Here is a 14407-nt window from a genome sequence, read left to right as displayed (position 1 = left end):
GTTTGACTAGTGTGCTGTCCAGGCGTTTTGAGGGCTGAATGTGCGTGCGCGTTGTGATGCTCATTCTGTTCTTTCGCTTATTGGTCAGAGTATTGTAAACCCTTTGCAAGCATTTTGTTGTATACCTACCTACCATCCGGCATTGGTAGTATTTTGATTCGTTGATTTCGTAGAGGTATGAACATCAAGTATCTTCTTTTTTCGTTCGAAAGTTCGTTTCGAAACATCTATACTGTCGATTGGCACTTTGTTTCTGGATTGTATTGATAAATCAAAGATCCTTCAGATATGATGATAAGCACAGCGGGTCAAGCTTAAATATATAATATTGTAGAAAGTGATAGGAGGAGAGGTCAAGATGTCTTTAAAAGGCAATATCTCCCTGGCGTCGACACGACGGACTGACATACACCACTTACACAATCACAATCATAAACACACTACACAAACAGACTCGCCGGCGAGTGTGTTCTTCTCATCTTTCATCTTCATTCTCATTCTCTCTTCTTCCCACAAGCACACAGCCGGTCCGAGGTTCGAGTCTCCTGCGACTGTTGTTGCGTAGTCTTTGCGGCCTCCACGGCCCATGTCCTATGTCGCTATAAAAGCCAGGGCTAACAGCATAGAGGAGGTTTTAGTCGGTATGGGGTGTCCGCTTACGCGGACACTCGAGTCCAACATATTAGGCCCCGTTCCGGGGATTGGAGTTGATTTTATTTCCTGGATTTGGAAGTGCGATAAAGGATGCAAGTCCACATAATTTGATAAAAAATTAATTAACCAACTCCAAATACAATAAAAATTGAAAATTGTAGTTTTGTTTAAGTATTTTATTTTTGAAAGGTCGTTTGAAAACAAAACAAAAAAGACGAGTGTGCTTTAGGCCATATGACTGAAGTAAACCAAAATAATGAAGATTATAAATCTAATAAGATTGCGCCCCAATTCAACCGCGTGTCTTTATAAGAAACTGCCGGAAGGCCGTCTAATATTTTTTTATTTTTATGAAAATAAGGGACGAGACGAGCAGGACGTTCAATTGATGATAATTGATATGCCCTGCCCATTACAGTGCAGTGCCGCTCAGGATTCTTGAAAAATCCAAAAAATTCTGAGTGGCACTACAATAATTGCCCTCGTGAGCTTGATACATAAGATCATTCAGTCTCATTTGCCCAGTAATTTCACTAGCTACGGCGCCCTTCATAAATGCTTACACACTACTATTTCACGGCAGAAATAGGCGCCGTTGTGGTAGGTACCCATAATCTAGCCGGCACCCTGTGCAAAGGAACCCCCCCATGGTAATTGTAAAGTATAATACCCTTAAAAAGATTATAGCCATGTCCATGATGAGAAAATCATATATTTTAATTTAAGAATATGAAATATGTACTATAAATGTTTCATGTTTAAATATGAATATTAAGACAACAGAGTCACAGAAGAGAAAAACAATGACGACGTGTACAAGATAGATCATTCTGTTAACTGCGCTCTGTAACTAATGGGGAATAATATATGTGACGGACACACTGTGTTATATTTTATTATTACATAATTTAGGTACTTAAAACATAAAAAGTTCACGTTACAATAGTTGGTTATGAAAACGTTACCGAGACTGGAATAGTTACGGATAAGAACCTTGTAAAGTGTCATCATAGTACCTACTTACATTGTATTTTTGGGTAGAGACTTGTAAGACTTAGAACAAAAACTATTGCATCTTAATTAATTTTACTCAATGAGAATCTTCATAATTCAGATTCATTTTTTCTTCTTGTCGGAGCTTGGTGGCAACTTAATCTTTTCGCCGTCTTCCTGCCTCCCTGCTACTGACGACTAGGTTTTCATGCTCAATTACCTCAGGGTCATTGTAAGGTGCAAAAATCGGAACTGAAATCAAAGATTCTCATAAAAAAATGAATAAGCATCGAGTAGGTATACCTTAATTATCCGGCAATTTGACGATAAATAATTTTGCAATTAATAAGAATTGCTTTACCTTACGGTTTGAGTCTTTTGAAATGCGTTACGTGTTACGAAGTTATAATTTAGTGGTATACAGAAAATCATTTGTTACTTTTAATATTATTGTAAGAGTTTGTTTTCAGGCAGGTCATAAAAATATTTTAGGAATAAAATGGCCCAAGAATAGATCTTAGCGGCAGCTCCATCCTCAGTGGGGGTTCAGGGGACTTATATCGATATCTGAAATCAGTTTTAGCTAAATGACTCAGATTCTTGACCAGCACTAGATTGTTTTTTAACATATATATATATATAAATCATAGAAAATTCTGTGAACATTCTGTGATTTATTTCAGGCTAAATCCTTAAACATATGAGAACAACAGATACTTACATGAATCCTATCGTTCAATACATCTGATGCCCACTGATCACTGCTGCATTCTTGTACACCAAGAAGAAGATAGAAGACACCAAGATGAAGAATCGTAGGAGTGTTTGCACCCCTTTAATGGGTGGCTGAACGAGATTTTTTTGAGGACGCTCAAGTCGTGTCGACTTTGAACGTAGAAGAATGTTGCTCGTAAAACGGGCTGGGAGGAACGAACAGCGATATTTAAAATATAATTATACAACAACACTTACCACACCGCGTTACTGTATCCAGCATATTAATATTATGAACTAAGATATTTGTCATAATTGCTATGATATGCCGCTCGAGTAGAAATTTAAAATGTGTTAACATCCGGTTCGCTGGCCCTTCTATTGTTAATGCTTCAGGTCTGAAAGATTTCAATAAAGTCCTTTATTATTAGATCCCGAATGTAGCTGTGAAGTAAATCAACTATTGTTGATCGAAGTGTGAAGTGCTCAATATGACTGGCGCAGTTTGTTTCACACCGCTATTAGACTTAATTGTTGTCTCTTTCTTACTCCGTATATAAATGTTTCCGTATTTGCTCACACATAACGGAACAAAGGAGCTGCGTCACTTATCTGCGCTTGCGCTCGCTAGTAAAGGAGTCTATTTGATCAATAATCATGTAGTGTGTGTAACACCTTTATACACCTATACACACACTCATCTCTCCAACTAGTATATAAGTATTCGCATAGACTAATAAAGGAGCTTATTATCGCAGTCAGACTATAATCATTCCAATACCCGAACCTCCAACATCGCAATCAATTTAATCAATTAATAACTCCTAAATTATTAGACCGAGAGCAGTGATTCCATGTGAATTTCTTAAGCATAACAAGTCAAACAATTACAAATTAAGATGAATTTTGCTAAGATAACAATAAAAGTAGCTGCAGTCTGGTAGGGTTTTGAATTGACTCCCTATATGGGGTATTTTCGATGAAATAGTTTATTGTTACTACTACTAAAGTTTAATTACTACATGCCAGGACACATATATAATCAGCTGAACAATATCAAAGATGAGGCACCTAAAACGCGCAAATCACACTCCATGTAAGTTTTATCTAAATCTGTAGCTGTGTTTGGACACTGATTTCTAAATATTTATGGACTAGGTGTGCAACGCAGAGCTACTCGAATTTTAGGATACCCAGTACTCTAAATATTTGGATGTTAGAATATTAAGAAGAAAGGAGGACAAGAAAAAAGATATAAGAGCATCAATTAATTTATACAGGGTTCCTATACAGTGCGGTTTTTAAAGATTTTTTTAACGTTCGATCAATAAATTCCTTGCGCGGTGTTTCCAGTCACGGCATATGTTCTTACTTACTTTGCGGATAACTCAGGCGTTAAGAAGTTTTGAAATGGTAAAGGAATTATAGGATCAATGAAAATTATAGGATCAAAGAGGTGCGAACCTAGAAACAAATATTTATTCTTTAGTAGGTCTATGATATGAACGAGCTTATTAACATACTTTGCTTGTTTCAGATATAGGAACTTTAAGTCCACAGTTTGAGGATCTTTCACCATAGAAACGGCCATGTGAGCTATTACTTCATCAGCAGTAAGTATTAGGTTTCCAGACAGAGCCGGGACACCCGTGGAGAGAAGGGCATCGTAACTATAAATCACCTGTGAACAATTATTTTTATATAGATTAAGTACTACTAAACGTTGCTTCACAGTCTTCTCATTCAATCTCTCTCTCGTCATTCTTATAGTATAATAGAGACCTGACCAAAAATAAAATTAATCCCTCTTTCCAATTCCATATGGCCTGTTATAGTGTGGTTATGCCATAGGTATTGACTGCATCTTTGTGCTGCAGAAGAAGGCTGTCCGTGCCATTAGCTATGGAATAGGCCAACGTGAGTAGCTAGCGAGTAAAATGGCGAAAACTTGGCTTCACAAAATAAGTAATTCATTTAAACATTATTGTGTTGCGGTCTGAAGGGCGCCGTAGCTAGTAAAATTACTTAACTAAAGACTTAACATCTCATGTCTCAAGGCGACGAGCGCAACTGTAGTGCCGCTCAGAATTTTTGGGTTTTTCAAGAATCCTGAACGGATCACTGCATTGTAATGGGCAGGGCGTATCAATTACTATCAGCTGTTCATCTTGTGCCTTATTTTCATTAAAAAAAAAAAGTTTACTTATTTACAGTGTATGGCGGAATGATACATCTCCTGCACTCGTAACTCTTTTGATTTTTTTTTATTATAATTAATCACATCTATTTCTTTTTTAGCTTACACAAGTCAAAACGTTTAACTAATTTTGGTACGTCACTTAACATACACTGTATAAAATAAAATGTCAAATGCTGAAGCTGTAAATATTGACTTAAAAGAGTGGTAATGAGATTCTTGCCACTTCGAGATTAGCGTGCAAGAACACGCAGACAAACCGATACACACATATTAAAGTAAAAAAAAAATCCATCTTGGTAACATAGGACCAGATGTAAAAATTGCTTTTTTTATATTTACGGTTGCCATATTCTTATAAGTTTAGCTGTTTAGTTTAGTTATTTACCTTCGCTGTTTACAAAGCCATTCAAACCCATTTGGAGATATGGGCTTATCTGGAGATCGGCAAACACCAGTAACATAGAGATACTGGAGAGGTTCCAAAGCAAAACAATCAGAAAAACATGTTTAATATTCCTTGGCATGTTATCAACAAACTGATGTACGCAGACATAAAACTGGAAACTATAAAGCAAGATATAGAAAAATACAGCAGGACCTACAAGAGTAGACTTAACAGTCACAGAAACAAACTTGGTGCTCAACTTCAGAGTCCTGGGAGCCTTAAAATCACTAGGCTGAAGCGCCACAGCATTCAGGAACTTGCAGCAAGATTCGTGGATAAATTGAAATTGAAATTCAAATATTTTTATTCAAAATAGGATTTAAAATCACTTATTCAACGTCAAAAACTACCACCCATTCAAAAGAGACTGCCTCAGACCTGAGAAGAATGGGCGCAAGAAACTCAGCGGGCTTTTTTTTTAAATATAAAATATGGATTACAATGTGATATCGTACAATAAACATTTATAATTAAAGAGCCTGAGGGTGTTCGCTTTATTCCCAGTCCGTGGTGTCATTAAGAAAATCGTTTATGCTATAATAACCATTCCCACACAAACGTTTCTTAACAATTCTTTTAAATTTCGTAACACATTTGTTTTGTACATTTTCTGGGGTCATATTGTAGAAGCATGTACATCGCCCAACAAAAGACTTACTAACTCGACCCAACCGAGTAGTAGGCATAACAAGTTTATGTTTGTTCCTCGTGTTAACATTATGAATGTCAGTTTCTAGAAAATTCCTCAATGTGCTTATGAACATACAGAACATTATCAAAAATGTATTGAGAAGCAACAGTCAAAATGCTTATTTCTTTAAATGTTCTCTTAATGATTCTTTAGGACCTAGGTTATAAATCGCGCGAATAGCCCTCTTCTGCAGCACAAAGATGATATTAATATCGGCCGCACTGCCCCATAACAACATACCATAGGACATAATACTATGAAAATAACTAAAGTATACTAATCTCGCTGTATCTATGTCAGTTAACCGTCTAATTTTCTTAACCGCATATGCTGCAGAACTAAGCCTTTTCGCCAATCCTTGAATATAATTATTGAGAGATTTCTCAATGGAAAAGCCTCTCCAAATAAAACACCCAAATACAATCATATTCAGTCAGCATATTGGATCATTGTTGGATGACAGATTGCCAAGGCGCAGTATACAGAAATAAAAAAAAATACCTTCACATCGCTGAAACCAATGTCTGCATCAACTTTGTAAATGTTTCTATCTTTAGTGCCAGTCGCGACGGAGCGTCGGTACATACTGTCCAAGCCTCGCAGAACGCCGTCCCTTAAGTGAATTTGCTGCAAATAAATAATAAATCTTTATTTATTCATTAAAAGGAATAAAAGGCATTCATTTTCTCAAAATTGATTCCTTTAGAATTCTTTTTGAAGTCATTTCTAATAACTACTAGATACTACTACCGCTTCGGAAACAAATGGCGCTCTGAGAGAGAAGAAGCGGCGCAAGAAACTCTCCCCGCATTCTTTTTTTGCGCTCTTTTCAATAAAAATATACAATATTGTACAGTCATCTCTATCGCTATAAAATAATCACAATCTAGTCCCAGGCTGTCCGCTCATTTAGACACAGCAGTGGAGTAATAGGATTTACGACAGAGCCATTTTTTTTATAAAACATTTAAATTTATTTATAGATTTGACAGTGGCTGGGACGTTATTATAGAAGTGTATTCATTTACCCTTAAAGCTATTATGTATCTTATGAATTCTACTAGAATTAGTTACAAGCAATCCCTTATTTCTACTGTTATAATAATGAAAATCACTATTAATAGCAAAAAAGCTTTGTTCAAATACTGTGTTATTACAAATATGCCAATCTAATAAAAAAGAAAGCAACAGTATTATATTACTATTGTTGTTTTATAATATAAACTCATTTAGATCTATTAAATATTATGTTACATCAGTGCTGATATTTACTTTAATGATGTCTAAACTAAGTAGGTAATCTACTTGAGATTACAAATGCAATATCTTATATGTACTCTAACTTATGACTTCTAATAATTTTTCTGTACCATCATCATATGGTTTTCCTTGAAACCAGTTTACTGAGTGTTACAAACAAAATTAAAGGGTTCTCTGCTGATAAGTGAACACCGCAGTTAAGTAAAATATATATTAACAGATTTACATGCACGTTATAAACTTAATATTAATTATTCCATAATATTAACAGAGCTAATTAGCCGTAATCATAAAACAGTAACTTAAAAAAAAATATAATTCACCTAAATAAATAAATTTTCCTTAATATAATTTCATAACACCTGTAAGTAATCTAGTAGCCGCGCGCTGGCGTAGGCACTGACACCTACCTGTCCCTACGCCACTCCGTAGCCGTTCAAAAGTCGTAGGTGAGTAGCGCCTACTTAAGGGTGACTAATTTTAATTTTTTAAATATAATATAATTTGTTTGTTTGAAAATTTGAAAATTTTTATGATAATGCTTAAGTAGTTCTACTGCCTACCTGTGTTTTATTAAATGTTGTTATTGCAGGACCACGCTGCATATAAAACACAGCTCAACCGAACACTATCAAAATTAGCAGATTAATCATGTATTTTTATCTGGAGAACTTAAATTTGTAATCAAAACTTTAACGATGTGGGACTCGAACCCGCGACCTCATGGGTTTCGTCCGAGTGCTCATCCAACTGAGCCAACCGTTCGAGTGACGTATGATTTTATATTTTATAATTTGTTTAGATTTGAAAGAGCGACATCTCAAGTCAATTTCCTAAAATGCAATTATTGGGGTTCAGCAGGTTATCAACTATAAAGTAGGTCCTGCAGATGGATTTACAACCTGAGAGTTGAACAAGACATACTAAGAATACGAACCATAAGTCACTCGAACGGTTGGCTCAGTTGGAAGAGCACTCGGATGGAACCCGAAATGTCGCGGGTTCATGGCCCGCATGGTTAGAAATTTAATTTAATTAATCTCAGAAGTGAGGGAAATCACTTAAAAACATAAATTTGTGGAGAACTTTTGGGTGCTATTCTTAAGAGCATGTATATGTCGCTTGTATGACAATGTCTATTTACCTGCGCATTTCTCTTACCTAGTTGAAATCACGTAAGAAACGGCATTGCGACAACATTCCTGTTATAAATATGTAATAGGTTTCATACTATCGACATAATAATTACAATTTTCCCTTATCCGATTTCGACTATAAAAAAGTCGTTTTTCCCAAATAAACAATGACCTTTTTGAAGAAGTGGGTACTTATTAGTGAACATATTCAGAAATTTTTATATGTCTTTAGTTTATTGTTTATATAGAGATTAACATTATTGTTTATTCTGAAAAATATTCTGGAAATTTCTAGTAATTCATTATTTATAATATTTAATAAAAATCAATAAGACTTACTTATTTAAATTTATAAAAAAAAATGTAAACAGGCAGTAAAATGGCAGAATATACCATTCTTCCATAACAGCTGATAATATATTTTTTTATTTTTTTAAGCTTACTTATTTAAATCAATTACTATGTATGTTGTTACTTAACTTGATAGTTTACATTGTAAGAGATAATTAAATTATGATACTTAAATACATTGTTGTTCACCTTTCATGTAAATAAAGAATACACACTACACAAGCACAGCACAACGGGAACGCGAACGACACTTTCGAGCGGTCATTACGATTTAGCGACTTACAGATATATTGTTTTACTGAGTAGGACTAGTAAGGATCCCATAACAATAAGTAATATATTGATTTTCGCCGGGATGAATTTGGACTAGATGGTCCCAAACTCCCAGAATGGAATAAAATGGAAGTATAACTATTTCCATTTTATTATGTAACTCGTCTCACACTGCTAACTGCATTTGTTATAAGTACCTAGATTTATAATAATATCACTGTAGTGTATCCTTGACACTACAATGTCACTAAAACCAGGCCGTTAAATATATATAACATATTTTTTTCTATTGCCCTAAATTGTCAATTCCTTTATATGACCTTCTACCGAAGGATATCCCTCGCCCCCTCAACATCCATTTTCTTCTTACTTTATGCCATTCCCCTTTCAGAAAGATTCTTTACAAATTTATTTCCCGCACTAATATTAAATTGTAATTTCTATCCTCCATAGTTTCTACGCTTCTATTAGGCACATATTCCCACTTACATTCACACACTTAGATTAGATACTAACAAGGTAGTTAATATTATGGGTGTTTATTACTAACCGTACTAACTCTTGTTGCCTATTCTTCAGTTGACAAAAAAACCACAGCTATATCAACCGATCATTTCCTTTTAAATCAGCTCTTTATAAACTTCAATCAGCTTAATTAAAATAAAAAATCTCTCCACCTTGACGTTGGCCGAATCGTCGACATTCAGTCGACGGAGCCAGTTAATATAAAAAAAAATCGATTGACAATAGGTACTTTATCTAGTGAAATTGCAACATCACGGTTTTGACAATATATATTTTATATATTAGTTTTATAGGCTGGCCGTGTTTACGTTTAGTGAAAGTCCTTACTAGGTTTTGAAATGGGATGAGAGGTAGGTATATTTATGATTTACTAGTTGACCCGACAGACGTTGTTCTGTATATAATAAATAAAATAATGTTTTTTTATTAATTTGTCAATAATATATCATAACATCAAGAATTATTTCATAAAATATGCTCCCTGTTGTTGTAATGAAATTGTTTCACAGCAGAACTGTCAAACCGTGCGCCAATAAATTCTCTCATAGAAATTATGTATAGACACATCAAAGGAAAAAAAAAATTGTTGTTTTTATTTAATTTAGCAGCATTTTCCTATTTTTTCACCTTTTAAACCTTTTCTGGACTTCCACAAATAATTCAAGACCTAAATTTGCCAAATCGGTCCAGCCGTTCTCGAGTTTTAGCGAGACTAACGAACAGCAATTCGTTTTTATATATATAGATAATAGATAATATAGCTCATATAAAAGTAAATATGTCTAAAACAAATCATAAAAGAAACCGGAAATGTACGAGTCGGTCTAGCAATTCAGGATTTCCTACCATCGCATACGATATATTTTATTTTTTAAATACCTTTCTTGTATACGGCCACATTATCTTTGGGTCTGGACTTTGCTGGTATCTAATGCTCCCTCCCGTTCCCCATTCACCCCCTCACGCTCGTCCTGTTGCGTCAGTAGGAACTCTTTGGTCAGTTATACGGTTTGGCGTCAGTACTATTCTCTTTGGTTAGTACGGTTTGCAGTTTCATTACCGTTACGTACGCGATGTTTGCTTGCTATCACTGCTTTGTTTTTCATGTTTTCATTGTTACGTTTTTAATTTTGTTGTTAATAGTTCTGTAGTTTCTGTTGTTCTATATATTTTTATTTATTAATAATTATATTGGGATATTATTTAGTGATGTTTATTTTGCACATCGCAACATGTTGACGATGTGACATAATCGACGTTAGGTCCAGAGATAATGTAACCGGGTAGTAGAAACAAATTTGTACAAACACTTAAGTATTTTATTTAATTTGCATAGCGGCCATTTTGTAATACGCCATCTTGATAATCTATTTTTTATTGTTAAAGCGACTGTACTAAATACACACTGACAAAATTATCAGTCTAGCTATTGCAGTTTATATTGAGATACAGACAGAAGGCTTATTTTGGCTAATTTTCCTGCAGCCACTAATTCAATAAATTTTCATTAAGTCTAGCGAGTGTGATGGAAATTTGAAAATATTATAACATTTTAATTATTATGACGGGTACTAACGATATATATATTTTATATATTATTTGATGCCGATATTTCGATCCAATTGCATGAATCGTAGTCACGGCGGAACCGCGCTGGCGGCGAGAAACACTTGACACTAATAGTACATCAATCTGTCCACTTGACGCCTATTCACGACACACACTACTGACGACGTTCGTACTTCCGGGTATTTTTGTTGCATTCGTCTTCAGAGAGAGACCACATTCTCATATATATCGTGAGTACCAGTCATAATAATTAAAATGTTATAATATTTTCAAATTTCCATCACACTCGCTAGACTTAATGATAATTTATTGAATTAGTGGCTGCAGGAAAATTGGCCAAAATAAGCCTTCTGTCTGTATCTCAATATAAACTCAATGTTGATGATAAAAGTTTAAAAACATATATTATAACATTTTGCACGAATACAGCTTGAATTTAATAGAACAAAGTCAAATAACTCTCGAGCTCACCATTCCGTTGACGGTGTAAATAGTAAACTTTGGCAATTTCACTGACCCAACCTTGGCCTGGTGCAGCTTACGTATTATCAAATTTATAGACTGGTCTGTAAACGTGTTCATTAATGTAGTTTTCTTAATGTTGTACTCCCTGAAATATTCATACATTTTATATATTAATAAAAGGTTACATGTAAGTTTTGTTTTTCTTTTGGAAAACTACTAAAACAAAGTGTGTATAGTTCACACTAAATATACAATTAGTGTCTTATTATCAAATGCAATGTAAAGTTACTCCAAGTTTAAAATTACTTCTCCCTGTCATGTAATTCTTTAGCAACAAAGGTAAGATAAAAATAAACGGCCTTACAAATAAACATGGTATAAAGTTATAACTCTACTAGAAGTTTTGTTTATGATTGGTCTATTCGGACATATAACGTTTCCCGCGTTTATTTGCAAGGTAGCTTGATTCGGATAACTTCAGAATTATCATTGTATTGACAATGTTGTCAGCGTTGTAGTCAACTATATTATTTAGTATAACTTTATGCCAAGTTTATTTGTATGGTCAAAAATGTTTTAAATTTGGAATAACTTTACTCAGCGTTTATTAATTATACAGGTAAGGTTCAACATCAAATCAACACTGACTTTCAGTGAATACCAAGTTGGGCTGGTTACAACTCTTTATGTATTTTCATTGAAAATAACTTACTGAAAATCCTTGTATGATGTTTTAGCATCTAATCCAAAGTACATCAGGTAGTCATTGAAGTAATCTTTGAGCCATTCATTCAAATCTGTTTTTAGTCGACCTAGACACCCTTCTGTGAAATTCGATATGAAGAGTTAATATGTTTAATTTACATAAGCGGCTTAATTAACATTACTTGGCAAACACAAGTTATTATAATTAAATACTTTACAAAGGAATAAAATATCTTCATCGTAATTCGCTAAGGATTCGTCTTTATAACGATGTTGTCCAAGAATATTCAAAACTTGGGTACAAAAAAAAACGCCTTTTACGATTCACGACAAACGTTAAAACTTAAAAAAAAATATACGGGATAATATACAGCGTGAGCTACAATGGAGATATTAATTATTAAATAAACAAATGGATAGTTCGGATCTACTACAACTACCGACCTATCGCTATTACCTCCCTGCTCTCGAAAACCATGAAAGGCATAACAAACCGCCAGCTAGAGGGTTGTTGATCAACGACCGACAGTACGGCTTTCACAATGGTGGGTCGTCGGGGGATCGTATGGTAAGGGCACACATTGACGACCTGTATAGCCGAGTGGTTAGCGATCCTACCTACTAAGCTAGAGGTCCCGGGTTCGAATCCCGGTAGGTGCAAGCATTTATATGATGAATATGGATGTTTGATTGCGAGTCATGGATGTTTAAAGGTATTTATGTATGTTTAAAGGTATTTATGTATGTTTATAATTATGTATGTTTATATGAATTTATGTATGTTTAAGTAAGTATATTGTATTAAATATATCATTATCTTGTAACACAGGCTATATATGCTTAACTTGGGGCAAGGTAATTTGTGTGAAAAGTGTGTCAATATTATTATTATATTATAGATTAGGCGAAGGCTATCAAAAGCAAGGGAGAAGGCCTGGCTTTGATCGCGTATGGCACAAGGAAGAGATATGCTGTAGTCCTCCAAGGTTGTGTACTCCTCTCTTACACTGTTAAGTCAACATATCAGTAATATGTTGGACTCCTCTAACATGGATTGCTATACGGCTGACAGTACTGAAGGTGTCGTGTACACGAGGCCAAGCAGGTCTCTCTCAGATTTTCGTCGACTAGTGCCGGAAGAAACTGGTGTTTCCTTCTCCTATCAAACAAGCGTCACATTGCCGAGCGTGACAGCACATTTTCATTAAATACAAAAAAAAGTTTTCACTTCAAAAGTTATGTTAACTTTGATCAAATAAACGAGTTAAATTTTAAAGTTAATAAATTAATAATAATAAACGCTTTTTAATGATTATTTTAATTGTGTGACTCTCGCGATAATTAATTCATTATTTAAACACAAAAATGGACTCACCTAAGTTTTTCTTTTGTAATTGTATCGCAGGCGTGGAAGTATTTTTGCTACGGTACTGTAATCAAAATTGAAATTGAAATCAAAATCGGTCACGCATTATTGGACTGTATATAGTCGTATTTACGCTAGTGAAATCTGTCCTCTTCTCTAGTCTATGTTCTTCTATTTCTGGATTTGAAAATTAAGTTCTATTTATTCTTTTTGTTTATGTATTGCATTATATAGAATCATTTGTGGGCTTGCTCTGTGCGTATTAATTTTGTAATTTTTAGTTATCATGCGTAGGTATGCTATAACATGGTTCGTCATGCTCACTGAATGGCATTGCTTGCGGCGGCATCGTGTGCCGTGTCGTCTCCTTATTTATTTATCTATTTATTTTATTTATTTATACATAATACTCCTTCCCTCAAATATGTGCGAGGGGAACGATGGCTGGTCGATGCGTCAACTCGTGAACGGGTGCTGCTTGTGGTGCCAGGTCGTCCTGTTATAGTTAATAAATCATTGTATTTGCTGGATTGTACTTGTTGTTACAGTAATCACGACCATCATGTTCACGAAGCATCATTTCACAAACAATGAGTTCAAGCTCTAAAGGTTGATGCATTCAATATACGATAATTTATATTTATACAGTTAATTATTTATTACTTTTATGAAATAATTTATTTGCATTTTTAATTTATATGCAGCACCTTTCAAACTAATTTATTATGTATATTACAGCCATTGTAAAATACTTCTATTTGTTTGAAAATAGTGGCCGTTGAGTTTCTTTTATGTTCTCACGATCTCAACTTTTTACGAACATATGGTAAATTCAGTGATTTAAAAGAAATATTTGTAGTGACGAACTAGCGCTTAGTTTAAACCTAATTGAATAAAGTTTATTCGACTTTGACTTTGAAATTTGACACATTGAAATACAGATTCAAAATCGATTGACGGATGAAATAATATCTGGCTTCAAGAGATTGGATATTTGAATCGGACCTGAGTTTATTTATGTTTTTTTATTGAAGTTAGTCTTACTTTCGCGCGTTACTGT

The 14407-nt window shown here is 34.4% G+C and overlaps 1 protein-coding gene across 1 annotated transcript in view; it reads right to left on the bottom strand.

Moving 5' to 3' along the window:
• Positions 1–1346: 1346 nt before the first annotated feature.
• LOC126979404 (uncharacterized) overlaps positions 1347–14407 on the bottom strand; it is a 30586-nt gene continuing 17525 nt past the window's right edge. The window contains exons 8-14 of the mRNA XM_050828688.1: positions 13357–13411; positions 11989–12100; positions 11283–11421; positions 6199–6324; positions 3885–4042; positions 2620–2759; positions 1347–1899 (exon numbers count right to left, since the gene is read on the bottom strand). Coding sequence (XP_050684645.1) covers positions 1805–1899; positions 2620–2759; positions 3885–4042; positions 6199–6324; positions 11283–11421; positions 11989–12100; positions 13357–13411 — 825 coding nt within the window. The 3' untranslated portion in view covers positions 1347–1804. The remainder of the gene's footprint in view (positions 1900–2619; positions 2760–3884; positions 4043–6198; positions 6325–11282; positions 11422–11988; positions 12101–13356; positions 13412–14407) is intronic.

This window comes from Leptidea sinapis, chromosome 3 (assembly GCF_905404315.1).
Source record: "Leptidea sinapis chromosome 3, ilLepSina1.1, whole genome shotgun sequence".
Lineage (NCBI taxonomy): Eukaryota > Metazoa > Arthropoda > Insecta > Lepidoptera > Pieridae > Leptidea > Leptidea sinapis.
This window is presented reverse-complemented; position numbering and strand designations above follow the sequence as displayed.